Source organism: Artemia sp. Qi Xiang Cuo, chromosome 5 (assembly GCF_049724085.1).
Source record: "Artemia sp. Qi Xiang Cuo chromosome 5, ASM4972408v1, whole genome shotgun sequence".
Lineage (NCBI taxonomy): Eukaryota > Metazoa > Arthropoda > Branchiopoda > Anostraca > Artemiidae > Artemia > Artemia sp. Qi Xiang Cuo.
In genome coordinates this window covers 41,999,756-42,015,444 of record NC_142798.1, presented here as the reverse complement: position 1 = coordinate 42,015,444, position 15,689 = coordinate 41,999,756, and the positions used below count along the sequence as shown (strand labels likewise).

Here is a 15,689-nt window from a genome sequence, read left to right as displayed (position 1 = left end):
ACTTGGAGCACAGGAGCTAAAAGGGGAGAGACTATTTTATTTTTAATTGCCCAGAGGGTCATAAAGGATTCACAATTAGGCGATAAGATCATATTTCCGTTTTCTTAGTTGGCGCTTGAGACACGATGAGGATACAAGCGTATTAAAAACCAGTTAATCTCCTTTTCTTCTCTTCGTGACTGGGTATTAAGAAGACATGAAAAAAGTCGTTAGGAATAGTAAATTACGGTCACTGGGACGCTACTTAGGGCCCTTCAATCAGGCCATTGCAAAACTCCTAAATGACAATGATTTATGAGTTAAATGACACTGAGTTAAATGTGTGCCTACAGATTTTTGATTCCGGACGTCTGTATTACAAAGTTGGGCTCAGATTGGTAAGCAGCCACCTCAGAAACATTTAAATATTACTGTATTAGGTATATATTAGGTATAAAAAAAGAAAAGATACAATCAATCAGTCAAAATTAAGGAGTATGGGAGGAGGGGTTCAGGGGCGAGGTTTTGGGCAGATCAATCGTAAAAATTAGAAATCCTTGCATGACTCTGGTTTAAACTAGATCTAGCAAGTCCAGCTTTCAATTCAAATGTACTTATGCACTATTTTTTTTAGCTATTTGTACATTTAGGGGCCCTTACTTTAGAGACTGCACTTACTACCACCACTGGAGGCGAATTTTTTAGCCCAATTGACAGATTTGATTAAAATGGCTATTTTGGTGTTTTGATCTTATGTCATATGGGGTTACAAGGGCACCTAGGGGCACAAGGGTGGCAGGTTGTCTCTGATCGGTTCTGGGCCTCGAAAAGCAATACAGAATTTACGACCAAATAATCCCTTTCCAACTTTCTATGACTATCCATCATATACGATGACCTAAGGAAGAAAAATCAACAATAATGCATGGAAGAAAGTTCTCTCTTTACTGAGTATAAACTGTGATATTGATTATGATAAATTTCGTGTTAGAAAACGAAGTAAAATATCCTTTAAGTGAACTTAATAATAGGATCACAATAAATTTTTCTACCATGATTGAACCTCAAAGGAGACCTAAGAAGCCAACAAAGCTAGAAAGTTAACAAAATAGAAATGAATAATAACAATAATACACAGAATGAGAACTCATTACAGCATAAAACCACGTCAAGCCAACCATTATAGCGGAATTATTGGCTATGATTACCTCAAAGGTCACCATTCCTCAAAAGGGTGAAGGCCCTACGGCAGGTAGACTTGAACCAATCCTCAGTGTTACCAGACGTGGCTTTATCCACTTCACTACTTGGAAACTAGAACCTAGAAAATCAAAATTTTCTTACCTCTCCTATATTCACAGCACAATGAACTTCAATTTTGTTTGAATTAAGGGTCATAAGCGTCCTATAGCGATTTGATAAAGCTGTGTTCCGATCTTCTAAACTGCCGCTCGAAACACGATGGAGGTTGCAAGCATATTGAAAGCCAGTAATCCACCTTTTCTTCTCTTCGTGACTCGATGTCAAAAAGTAGAGCGTATGACTTGGGAAACAACTTGTTAAAGATTTTGTCTCAATCTGAAAGATTGAAAAAATAATGTTCAATGTTAACAAATTGTAGTGCAATCAAAAGCTATCTTTGAAGCATGTAGGCTTCCAGTTGTGTTTTCTTTTAAACATGCTCAAATTGCAAGTTCATAATTGTGAGCATTGACTTCAAAAACACCAAAGGTATCAACTTTTGTGACGATCAAACTCAAATTGTAGAATGTGTACTTTCCAGTTTTGTTTTAGGCTCGTATAATGCACCATTGTGCTCTTTTTTCTTCTTCTTTATTTTGACAGTTTTCCTAAATTTGTAAAGTTAACAGTGGGGGAAAAGGCTCCAGGACCCGCTTTGAGTACTTCAACTATACCAACCAATTTGTTTTCCATAATGAACTATTCTCCTATACAAACTGCTGTAACAGCTGAAATACATTGACGAAACAGATAGGGTACAAGATGTGCTTTTAGGTCGAAAGGTATAAAGACGAACCATATGGTTAACAAATAAGGTTTTATATCGAAGGAGAGGTCGTATAAACTTTGAATGGAAATAGAGAGTTCTAGTGTCCTTGTTAAGCGCGAAAAGGGGTCAAAGGGCAACCAATCCCCTCATCATACCCTTTTTCCCCAAATGTGTAAAATAAAATCTTGAGATAGCCATTTTGTTAAAAATAGCTCAAAGGTCAAGTAACTATGCCTTCAGGGTTGACACACCTTACCCCAGTCTCGGGACAAGGGCTATAGGCTATGCAATTTACCCATTGTTGACGTATAAGGATTTTTATGAGGGCATATTTGATCCTGGGGCTACAGAAAGGTTTAAGATATTCAGGTAAAACTTTTAAGGAAATGCTGAGAGGGATACCGAACACGATCACTATGTGCTTCCATAAAACACTATGTACTTGCTGGTTGTGAAAAGGGGATATCAGCAATAAGTAAAGAACGACTGAGGGTAATAGGTTTAAAATTTCAATGTAGGTGATGAGATGTTGGAGATTTTAGGGTAACCAGCCCTCCCCCCTTCTTGCTCTTTTTAGGTGCCTCCTCTGCTCAACACTGATTAGTTTTGGAATCGTCATTTTGTTCCAACTAGTCAAAAAGTCTAATAGCTATACATCCAGGAATACCATGCCCCCATGCGCCCGGGGCTAGGATTGTAAATTATGCAACTTGTCAATTGTTTACAAGCAGGATTTATCACTAAGAAAAAGGGAGATATTTGATTCTGGGTGTATCCAAAACGGCTTAGGGCATAAGGTGAGACCTTGGAGAATCTTAGGAATGTGTTATATTAAATCAAAAGATACTACGTGCATCCAGTTTATCAAAAAGGAGGATTTGCAATATTTTAAGAACGACTAAGGGTATTGAGCTAAACTTTCAGGGCATTTTTTTTTGGGGGGGAGGGGTGTGATATTGAAAAATGATTGGAGGGCCACCGATCTCTTCCCATGCCTTTCCCGTTCCGATCCCTCCAAAAATAGCTGATCAAAATTTGAACAGACATCTTATTTAAAATAGTCTAAAGCTAAAATGACTTTGCCTGTGGGGATGAAATAAATCCCCAAGCTTTGCAGAGGGATACTGAACACAATAAAACAAACTCAATGAACAGTGCACGTATTGATTGTCAGAAGGACGTATCATCAATATCTAAGGAACGGCTGAGGGTATTAAGTTGAAACTTTAAGGGGATGTTGAAGAGCAATCGGAGCGTAATAAGCCCCCCTTATTCTAGGTGTGTTGAAAAAGGCTAAGGGTATTAAGGTGAAACTTCGGGGAATGTTGAGGGCATGATAAACTAAATCTAGAGATACTATGTATATCCTGTTTATCAAAACGGTGTACCTATAATATCACAAGAATAGCTGAGAGTATTAAGTTTAAACTTTCACAGCATGTTGAGGCAGATGTTAAAAAGTGGTCGGAGGGCAACCAGTCCCTCTCCCAATCCCTTTTTAGCTGCTCTCCCTCCAAAGATATCTGATCAAAATTTTGGAATAGCCATCTTGTTAAAAATAGTTGATTAAGTAAAATAACTATATTTCTAGCGATGACTGGGGAACAACCACAGCCCCTGGGGAAGTGTTGAAAGCTATACCAGTTGTCCATTGTCTATTTAGAAGGTTGGTTACTGGGGAAAGGTGGCATGATTGACCCTGAGTCTCCAAAAAGGCAAAGAATATTAAGGTGAAACTTTAGAAACTGTTGAGGGGGATGTCAAACAAAATCAAAGCCCACTATATGCGGTCTTTTTTTCAAAAGGACACAAAAGCAATATCTAAGGAACGGCTAAGGGTATTAAGTTGAAAATTTAAAGGCATGTTGAAAAGGAACGAAGGGCAGTCATCCCTCCCCCTCTTGCACTTTCAGATTCTCTCCTAACATTGATAAAGATCTTAAAAAGCCATTCTATTTGAAATAGTCACAACGTCTAATAGCTAAGTCTCTAGGAATGCCATACCCCAGCAGCCCCCAGGGCAAGGACTGTAAAATATTCGATTTGCCCATTTTTTACATGCAGAATTTTCATTAGGAAAGGGAGGAATGTTTGAAACTGTACGTGTCTAAAAACGCTTACGGGACTGAGGCAAAATTTCAGGAAATGTTGAGGGGGATGTTAAGCTAAATAAAAAAAACTATATGTATCCAAGTTATCAAAAAGGTCAATCTGTAATATATTAGGAACTGGTAAGGGTATTAACATAAAACTTTCAGGACCACTACTACTACTGCTACTAATGCTGCTGCAACTGAAACTGGTTGTGACTGCAACTATGACTACTTTCAACTGCAAAAACTTACCACTGTGACTGCGACTGCTTGCAACTGCTACTACATCTATCTACGACTACTTCCAGAGGATATCGAGGGGGAAATTAAACTTTGAAGCTTTAATGTTGAAAAAAAAGACATCACTTTAACGTTTCTATACTTTAATGAAACTTTGATACTGAAAAAAAAAAATTTGAAATGGGTAATGTTGAACAACTTGAAACTTTGGCAATAAAAAACAAACAGAAAATAATTTTATAACAACTTTCAGAAAAAAAAAGTTTTTCAAAGAATATTATAGTCATATTAAACTTAACACTAGCAGAAATAAATTCCTATAATAATTCAAACTAAAGTCGGTCATAAATTAATACTAAAGAAATAAATGAAAACCAAAACTAATAGATAATTAAATAAACTATCATAGCAAACAATTATACAAAAGGTACTAATATAAATGAATAAATAAATCTTAAAACGAGTAAAACTTAAATCGAATATTCAAATCAAAACTAAAACGAACAAAAATCACAACAAACAAGAGTCTGGCTACTGCTTCCTTCCCTAACACTGTGAAAGTCTAACACCTACTACGTCATTTGCCCTTTCCTGAGAACGAATTATATTACAAATATTTTATTTTGTACTTACAACAATGAAAATAAAATAAACAATTACAGTGAAATAAAATTTTGAAGTACTGAGCTTTTAGCAATTAATATCATTATATATCAAATATTCAGTTTAATTTTATTAGTTCTTTTCAGGGACTGTTCAAGACACATAGTTTTCTTTAAAACGCAAATGACGCAGTAGGCTTTAGATTTTTACAGTTAGGGAAGGGGGCATTAGCCAATCTCTTGTTTGTAGTGATTATTGTTCGTTTTAAGCTTGATTTAAATAATCAATATAAGTTCTACTCGTCTTAAAACTAATTTATTCATTTATGTTAGTAGCCTACCTGTTGTATGTTTGTTTGCTTTGATTGTTTATTGAATTTCTGTTTGTTTTGGGTTTCATTTATTCTTCAGTAGTAATTTCTGGTTGTTTTGAGTTTAAATTATTATAGAAATTCATTTCTGCTGCTCTTAAGTTTAGCATGGCTCTATTATTCTTTGAAAAACTTCTTTATCGGGAAGTTTTTTTAATTAATTTATTGAAAGACTCGTATAAGATCTCGAGTTACAACAAGTCTACATTTATGAACCTCTGTGTAATGAGGTGAGGTCTTCGACGCTGCACTTTGGACTCAAAAGTTAAACAGGCCAAAAACTACACAGACAAAGGAATCTATCAATAGAAACTGCAGTGGAAATTAAAAGGTTTCGTTTTAAAGGTAAGTCACATAATGAGCTTTACTTAAGTATGTTGCTCATTTAGGACTATTTGACCAGGATTTTTATGCTTTATAAATGGGATTAGGCAAGCGGCAAGCACATTTGCAGATATTTATTTTCGGAGCAGGATATATTTCGATGGGGAGAGGGGAAAGGTAAATCATAAAAAGAATCTGCTTGATGTGATTATTTACCTTTTCATCTGTGAGGTGACTTGTGGCGCCAAACTAGAGCACACGGTTAAGTCCAGAGCGAAAGGCCTATCCCATATGCTTTCAGAAATTGAGAACAAAACTGAAAAAGCATCTCGGAATCAGTTTGTTTCTAATGGTCGCACTTGCAAAAAATTGAGGGGTGCACTTAAAAAAATTGCTTTATTGTGGCAGTGGAACCAGTTACAATTTAAAACAAGTATTTACAGCAGAGCGTCTAGCTCAAAAACCATCAAACATAATCATAAATACTATAGAGCAAACAGAAGCTACATAGTTAAATTACCTACTCATTAAACTAAACTGTACAGTTAACAATTCCACGAACTTACAACATAATTAAAGTATATATAAAAATTATGACATTTTACAGATGCGAAAATTATGGCCAGGTTCTGATGTCATTAACTGTTCTTAATGCCGTTGAAATCCTCTGTGGAATTCTGGCATTCTAAAAGTAGTTTTATTTACCTTTTTTTTTAATAAAGGCCTAAATGATAAATTGAAAGAGAAATTATTAAAGAAAACATGAAAAGCGACTATTTAACATACCTTGAAAACAAAGGGAATGTCAGATTCAGCGCAATAGGACACCTCAGCCAGTTCGACAGCTGGTACAACGTATATACGATGCGACTCTGAGCTCAAGTCCAAGCATGTCACTGGCTTCAAACCTTCACAGGGTTCTTGATCGTACATGCAAAGCTTTTGGCCCTCAAATCTCAAATACTTTTCCTCCCATCTACTCCTTCCCAGCCTGAAATATGAAATAGATTTTTTGTTTTTGTCCTAAATTGGTTTGCCATGTCACATAGAAAAAAGAAAGAAAACAAAATAATAGCTGAGCCCCTCATAAGCCAAGTTGACGTAAGTCGCGATTTCATTACTTTTATTTCTATAGACATAAGCATCTGATCCTTATCTGTGCATGCCCATAAGAAAATTTTAAGGTTGACACCTAAAAATGAGAACAAAAATAAAATCTACTGGCCATTAATTACAATGTATGTTCGTAGATGTGAATTGGACAAAGTATGTAGCAGAATGTAAACATCTTTCCCTCGCCAGATAACTGGTACAGTACAAATGAGATGAATACAGAATGTCCCTGGTTATAGTTTTTGGTCGTTTGTTTTTATTAGTTCACTGATTAGGCATCTAAGTCCCTCAAATGTTACTCATGCAACAGTCTATGGCGTCTATGGTCATAATTGGCCGTATCTTGACCTTAATGGGCTAAAGGACAAAACGTGTACTGTATATTGTTTTGAAACTAACAGAGTAATTTATTTTATAATCGGTGTGTGACTTCCATTCAGTTAAAAAAGAACAACTAAGAACAGCTAAGGCCATGATGACTTACAGAACTGTGATCCATGAATTGTGAATATATAATTTTCCATAAGAGGCAAAAACTTCAGAATAAAGTTAAAATCACCAAACTGGAGACCCCGTTCGTAAAATAGGCCAACAAGACAGCAGAAAATAAAAATCACTATAAAAAAAACAACATTGTAAGACAAAACAGCACTAGAAAGGGAAATAAATCACAAGGATTGGCAACCCTGCTTTCCGGCCAAGTACCACTAATTTGAAGAGGAAAATGGGGTCTGTTGGGGCACTTTTTGATTTAGAAGTTAAGGCCATTAAGCACAACACCATCAGCGTTCTAAAGGGGGTTCCAACTGCTATGGAAGATTTAAAAGTTGCAACATCGAATCTTTTCCTGGCAAATACAATAGAAGAGGGATATCTAAAAAAAATCCTTCCTCTAGAGTACCTGAAAGGACAAGACCTTGATAACTTGTAGGTTTTTCTGTAACTACCCCGTAAGGTACTAAGGAGTGAGGTTAGATATTCTCAGGTAAAACCAACACTCGAAAGTACCTGTAGGGGGAGTAAGAAACCTTCTATTGGTGAAATTGAACAGCAGAAGGAGTAGTTTTGAAAAAGCCTTTCATACAGGCACACAAAAACGCTGGCTCTTTTTCGTCAAACCAACGTTTCAGAGTACCTGAGCAAATGGCATTCTGGTTAGACAAGCTGTGGTTTCATTAATTATTGCCCTTCACAGACACTGAACAACCGTGTTACTTTCTGCATTCCTAGTAGTAGTAATTTAATGTAGAAAAAAAGAGAAGGCTGAGTGGGTTTTCATCTTTTTAAAGATTATTATTCGTTTTAAAGATCATTGACCCTTTAAGTTAGAAACATTTTACACATAATTATCAAAACTTTGATGAATTTAAATCTCTCTTTCTTTTCCAAAACAAAATTGTTGAGGTTCTCGGACCAGGGTTTGCATCTTGACATTGTTCTTATATAAAAGCAATTTATTCCCTGTGAGTCGATATGGTACAAATATAGAAACAAGAGAAAACGAATCTCCATTTTGAAAATATTACAATTAGATCGCTGCTTGTCTATCCTGTAATGGAGTATTTCTCTACTTTTAGAGGAAACCAGCATCAGAACTTTCTAAAGATTCTTCTATATGCATCCTCTGGGCTAACATGATCAAGGTAACAAAAAACAAGAAAACCTAGGTTAATGAAAACTTTCGGAAACAACTCACTTTGGGACTTTAATCCAGCCTTCCACATTTCCAGCAGTTCCTGTTCGCATTGATGAATCAGAGGCCAAGACATCTGAAGCAATTGAACTTTCTTCAGTCCTTACAGAATAAAAATCACAATTTGCAGGTACTTTGACAGCACACTAAAATATATCTAAATTTTAAAAGTTATCTTACATTTCCTTTGCTCATAAGTTTTTGCGTCATACCAAGTTTATTGAGCAAAAATATATACTCATAATAAAGATAGTTTAATATCTAAAGCAACTAATTTACGGAACAATTGAAAGACTAAATATAATTTGGCAGCAAAATAGGTTACATTTTGAGAAAGCCACGAAAATTGGACAGACTGAGTAATTCAAATTGACTCCAAATACGACTGACAAAGCTGACTGTTTCATATTTTCAATTAGTAATCTTAAACTACTTCACATGCTCGAGAAGCTCGAGAAGTTCTAGCACTGATAAATATGTCCAGGGACGTCGTTTGGGGATGGCAACGGGGGGGAGTTGCCCCCCCCCCCCAATAATATGAAGTAAAAAAATTATTATACATCCCATGCCCTTTGACTATCCGGATATAATATATATATATATATAATATATATATATATATATATATATATATATATATATATATATATATATATATATATATATATATATATATAAAAGAGCGACGCATGACAATAGCGTATCTCAGGGAGAATGCAGGGACTTGGACTGTGTTCAACTTTGACAAGTAATTTATGACCGGTCAATTAGAGTGAAACCAGAACTGTTATAAATTATATTTAGGAACTCAGAATGTCAGGTTCTTTTTCTGTAAGCTAAGTTTGACAGACATAAAGATTCATAACATACAAGCACTAGAATGCATGTAATGAACTACATTAAGTATTTTTTGAAAAAGACGTAGTTAAATATTTCCTAAATAAAACTGGTCATAAAACAGTCTAAATAACGACAAAGAAATGATTTTACCTGAGTGTGTGCAGTAAATTTACATTCTTTGCAGGAATTTACATATTCTCCAATTGGCACAATTTTCCTACACACTTGGCACCTTACAGCTCCTGTATTCATTCTTTGCTCAAACCTGAAAAATTTATAAGTAGGAAATTCAAAAGCATTCTTGATCTGACGATTAATGACTACACTGTCCATACAGAAATTAAACTGAAATTCTTAAAATATTTTTAATGTTTACTTCAAAGTACTTGACTAACTCCCAGGGGAGAGAATGAGATCGTCAACCCCATTCCAAAAGCAAAGAAGCAAAATAGACAAGAAATACAGCAAATGTATTAGCAAGAAACACTGAAATATAATTTTTTTTTTTTTATTACGATGGAGAGGCTTTATTGGCCCAAAAACGTGCTGACGGACAATTTCAAAAATACTGCAAAACTACTACTGCTAGTACAAACAATTCACGGCAGAACGAAGCCCCCCCCCCCCCTCATCATGAAGTCCCAGTTTCTTTTCAACCCAACTCTTTTTTTATATCTTGTTTCCATCCCATTCGGGGACGACCTGCTTTTTGTTAGGCCCCAGATGGAAAGCCAAAAGCACAATTTTTGACCGCCTGTCATCCTTTATCCATTAAAATCTGGCCTAGCTATTTAGGCCTTTTTTAATTGTAGTTCTAGAAAGCAGGATAATTGCTTGGTATACGATCAGCCAAACGAGTACCCAAAGCTATCCTTGGACATTTCCTCTGGGAAATATAGAACGGTCGTTCGAAGCACTCACGCTTCAGATGCATACTTAACCTCTGCCATTATCGTGGCTTTGCAAAATCGTTTAGTTTACAAGCTTATCTTGCTGTTCTTCAAAAGTTTTTCCAATGGCTGAAAAAAACACCCTGCGCTTCGGCTATTCTTATTTTTTAGATTTTCACTGCACCCGCCATCATTATTAATGATAACACCCAAACAAGTGAAGCTACCCACTTGATCGATTTTCTCGATACTAACATAATTTCGGTACGGCTCTATCCTGGAATGGTATACCAGATGAAAATCTGGTATACAATACAATGATAGAGCATTCATTAAAGCTTTTCTATCAGCTGAATCAAATGCTTATTCATCATCTATAAACACGCCTATAGACGTTAAAAGAAACCTCATTTAAACGCTTTTCTATTATAAATATAAGGCTTTTAAGGCTATAAGGTATAAATATAAGGCTTTTCTATTATAAATATAAGGGTAAAAATTTGGAAAAGGTAGAGTATGAGCTTGACGTAGGGTTATCACAGGCATTTTTTATGGAGAGCTTCAAGCACAATAAGAAAGAAAGGAAAGTATTAACAAAGAAAAACATTTAACTTAATGATCCCCTCCAATACTTTTGAGTCGTATTAACTTCAAAATTCTGCATCATTAAGTATCATACATTCCTATTTATTGTACCTCAAATAAAGCGAAAAGTATTGTTAGAGATCAACTATTGCTACACAGCAGCAAGGAATCCATCTTCCAGCATCCTTGAAAGTCCTATAAATTATGCCCGAAGAAAGCTAGAAGGAAAAGAGTTCTTCTTTCTAAGGTTCAGCCACTTTTTTTATGACATTTACATACTTTAATCGCCAAAGTTTCCATTAAGACTTTTAAGCGCATCAACCTACTCGATTCCGAGAGTTCCTTGACTCTGCTGAAAGTTGGCAACCAGTACAAAGAAGAAACTTGCAGAAATGAGCTGAGATTCTTCAGCCTAGTTATACACAAGCCTTTTATTTCGTTCTACAACGCATACATAACTCAAGGCTTATAGTTCCTGTGCAAATTTCTGGTAAGTTATTTTTCTTCAATCCGACGGTTTTAATGATTCAAAGTAAAGCGACAAATTTCCAATCATTCTATAGCTGAGATTCAGTTTTATCAATCTGCTAATTAAATTATTGTGATTCGCTTCTTTTTTTAGATTGAATATGCGTTGAAAACAGGAAAAGCATGTGAAAACAGAAAAACATTCCTTTCTTAAACATTTTAACATCATTCCCTTATATAAAGATTATGCGATATTATACTTGTGGCTCGGTGAATAGATATCATAAAACTATTGAACCCAATAATTTAAGTATTTTGTGACTTTGGTACAATTTACAGTGAACGCTTGCCGCAAAATTCCGTGTTTAAAAGGGAACATTAACCTTAAAGATGATTTTGACTAGATTGTCTGGTGGTGCTCAGTTAACATATCTATGCATCATAGGTATTCACGGAATACGTGGAGAAATACACAAGTATTTCTAAATATTTTGCCGTACTGTCGGCTGAACTGACCAAAAGACACGTAGGGGGTATAATGGCAGAAACTCACCATGATAAATCCTCGTTTTACCAATAAAACAATTTAAAAGGAACACTTTTTCTCTTTAGTAATCAATAAAAAGAAGCTGTGAACAAAAACACTTGTGTATTAATCCTTTATTAGTCGTAAAAGAGATAATCAAATTTTATTTTAATAATCAAGACTGAGGGAAAGAATATAAGAAAAGAGAAGAATGGCTATAATAAAAGAGAAAAATCACATTCAAAAAATAAAATACAGTGTGACAAAAAAGTAATGGAACTGGGGAACAAACAAAAACAATCCACCTAAATAATTAGTAAGTGTCTATAAATCTAGAGAAAATTCTCTTATACGAAACCTGTTTGATTGTATATAGATAAATACACAAAACGTCTAAAACCTATTAACAAGCTGGGTTAGGTCACTGAAATGAGCACCAGACTCCCAATCTCGAGGTCAAATGCTCTAGTTCTGGAATTGGGCTTTTTTCACGTCAGTCCCCAAAGACCCTGTCTGTTCCTCGATTACGTTCCATCATCCCCAAACCCTACCTTCCCGCCCGCAACAGACCGTCCCGTATGAAATCCCAAAAAGTCCTTAAACTGACTCCCATCCCCACTAAGCATAAAAGATATCAGATGAGTTTTGTTCCCAGTTTTGATGATTTACACAATAGCCAGGAAAATTAGTCTTTAATTTTATTGTTATCTATTTATTTTATTTTTTCTTTTTGACTTTTTAACTAAATTTTTGACTCATCATATTTTTTTATGTATTTTCATTAATTTATTGTTTTCTATTCTACTCTAAATTTGAAATATGGGCCCGAAAATACCAGACTTCGACCTTATGTGCACTAATCGTAATGGGTGCCTAAATATATATTCAAACTTACTTGTGTGGGACGTCCTGTCCCATTCTTTGTGGCTTTGGAGGAGGCTGAGTAACGAGCAAAGGTACTCCATCAGCTGATTTTGATGAGGCAATATTATCTCTGCCTAAATTTTTCAAACTTCCTCCCTTCTCACCTGTCTTTCGGTCGCACTCACTGTCCGTTTGCCTTTTTAATATCCCTCCTTCATTTCCTGAAAATAAGTGTTATATGCAATTTGAAAACTGTACAGAAAACAACAATGAATCAAACGATATTTTTCCGACCTTAGATAGTGTTATAAACAGTTACTGTACTAGTTCTAGTCTTCCTAGTAAGACCGGAAGTTACTGCAAAGGATATATTCAACGGTAGTAACTATGATCTATTTGCTGAAAATGTGGTAACATTTCACGTCAGCCTTGATTTGATGGTCAAAACTTCTTTTCTCTAGTCTTTCTCGTTTTGCCAGACGGTCAATATTTTTAAAATTTCAAGAAACCTGAACAAGTTTTTCTTATTTTTACTATTTTGCTGTTATATACTTTCGGTTTGAATTGGATTCTGAGCATCCAAACATTCCAGACTCAAAAGTCAATAATATTAAATAGAAAAAGGTTACAACTCAGCAATAATTTTATTCTAAAAATCAAATTAACCATGGGTAACCATTTGAGCCACTACTTAAAGGATGAAATTAGAATACAATAGCGTCATTATAATCTTGTACAAACATGAAATGTCAAATCTTAATTTTCTAAACTCTTTTATTGTTTATCACATCGTAAAAATGTCAAGGATCAAAATTGACTTTTAACGTGTGGGTGAGTCGATGAGCAGAAAACTGAAAAATTTCCTCAGCGATCCGTAATTTCGTTGTGTAGACGAGGCCTGCTGCAGAGACCTTTCACAAGTCAAATTGGTTCTGATACCCGATTGCTGAAGAAACATGCCATATTTTGCTTATTAACGATCAAAATTAATTGCAAAAGCTTACTCAACTTATACCAATGCTTGTCAAGAAATCAAGGAAAACACATAGACACAGCACGCTCTGACTACACGAAAGAGAAAATGTCTAAAAAAGAGTACTTGTAACACAACTTACTGTGGCGATATAATCTATTCGGAGCTGCCTTGCTAAGGGGGGCTAATACTTTAAAGCCACCTGTTGATTTATTCAAAGACTTAGCGTAAGAAGATGTGGTAGACCATTTCATCGAAATCCTCGCTGAAATTAGCAGTTAATATGAAAGGGGAGACGAGTAAAAATACTCAATTCTTAATACAGTCTAAATTACCGAAAAATAAAAAGTACAGAGTAGCAATGGTTGATGACATCACAAAAGTTCAGGTGAGTTGCCTAAGTTCACATACAGAAGAAAACAATAGCCCAACCTATCAAAATAGTTGCTTAGCCTGGATAAACACTACTCTTGTTTTTAATAGAAAAATTCTAGCTGACCTCTTTTGTCCCATTTTTAAATTCATATAAACTGTTTCTTTCTTTAAAAAAAAGGTGTGAATTAAAGACAAAAGAATCGTTGTATACCATCAAGGACATAAGAGCTAACGCAAAAATACCAACTCTTCTGACTCTACAACATATTTACCGGTCTTACAATCGAGCGACCATTTTGGCAGTGTGTGCATGATACTGCTCTAAATAAGGATTTCTTGAATTGTCTTTTCAAGCTAAGCATAGTAATGGCTTCTATTAAAAAGTAAAAACAAACCTAGATTCGATTGAGAGCGCAATTTATTCAACTGTTCTTCAAGCTCTTTGATCCGTTGATCTTTTCTCTTGAGGAGGCATTCCGTTTCCTTATTTGCGATCGGAGCATATGGATTCTTTAATCCATCTTTACTGCCAAAAAGCTTATCAATCAAACCCTATGGATAATAAACATTAGTAAATAAAGAAAAGGTAAAAAAAAACAGACGCTAAAAATAGCTTTCGGCTGTTATCCAACTGGAACCAACTCCCTGATACGGCTATTTCTACCAAAACTAATTAAGTATCACGATAGTTCCCATTAATTTAAGAATATTTTCAATCAAAAAGGGATAAACGGGGGATTTCCAGCCCATCCCTTAGGAATCTGAATGCAATTTACGGGTTTTCCAACGATCCCTACAATTTGCTTCTTTTGAAGACTTTGGGCCTTCCTCAAAATAATATTAGCTACCTTTATTATACCTGCATTCGCCGTGACCAAAACAAAAAAATAAAAATCATCTCGTGAATTATTTTCATATCTGTACGGGAAAGCAAGGGAGGTTATCAAGCTTTAAATGGAGGCCGTTTTCCTTCGAGGTATTAAACAAGACCAAATTGATATATTACGGCTAAAAAGATGGTTAAATTTTGAATCTTAGTACTTAGAATCATACTAAATAGTCTGAGTAAAATGAACCAAATCATTTTTCTTCTATACTTCTCCATTATTCCAAAATATACTCCTAATCTTTGAGGTTAATGTCCCTGCAATTGGCATCAGGAAATAAAGGTCCACAAGGAAATCTTTTTCACTATGCAACTCATTTTCGAAAAAAAAAATGTAAGATATACCCTTCCAACCTAGGCCCAACGACATCGCTTAAGCTGCGTCCTATTCCAAACAGACAAAACTCACTGGGTTTTTACCTTGTCCAAAATCATTACGCAGACAAAGACTCTTCTTCCATCCTATCCGATTTAACCTTAAGCTTTCCCAGCCTTCCATGAAATCCCCCGTGCTTTCACTTTTTAAAACTCGGAGAACGGGCTTTCGATGGGGGGAGGGGGAATAATTTTGGTGGAAAAATCAGGGGTGAAAAATAGATATCTCTTAGCCAGGGGCGTCAAAAGCCTTTTTGATTAGAGGGAACAACGCAGACCTATCATTTCACGCATTTGGAACGTTGGAGATTTCGGATTTGCCAAATTTCGCCTAGACTTTTACAATACTTGCCAAACACATGCCTAAAATACTGAAAGAAAGAAAATGATAAGAACTAAAACCGTAAAATAATAAAAATGAGCCTTTGTCAAAATCAATAAAACTTTAATATTTTGTTTGGTGGATATTTTGGGATTTCAG

At 35.3% G+C, this 15,689-nt stretch overlaps 1 protein-coding gene across 3 annotated transcripts in view; it reads right to left on the bottom strand.

Moving 5' to 3' along the window:
- The window catches only part of sti (citron rho-interacting kinase sticky), a 157,328-nt gene that overhangs the window by 33,225 nt on the left and 108,414 nt on the right, over nt 1–15,689 (bottom strand). For all 3 annotated transcript variants that reach the window (XM_089089600.1, XM_089089601.1, XM_089089602.1), the window contains 6 exons: nt 14,343–14,499; nt 12,631–12,820; nt 9,417–9,531; nt 8,430–8,572; nt 6,407–6,611; nt 1,324–1,557 (listed from right to left, as the gene is read on the bottom strand). In XM_089089600.1, coding sequence (XP_088945726.1) covers nt 1,324–1,557; nt 6,407–6,611; nt 8,430–8,572; nt 9,417–9,531; nt 12,631–12,820; nt 14,343–14,499 — 1,044 coding nt within the window. The remainder of the gene's footprint in view (nt 1–1,323; nt 1,558–6,406; nt 6,612–8,429; nt 8,573–9,416; nt 9,532–12,630; nt 12,821–14,342; nt 14,500–15,689) is intronic.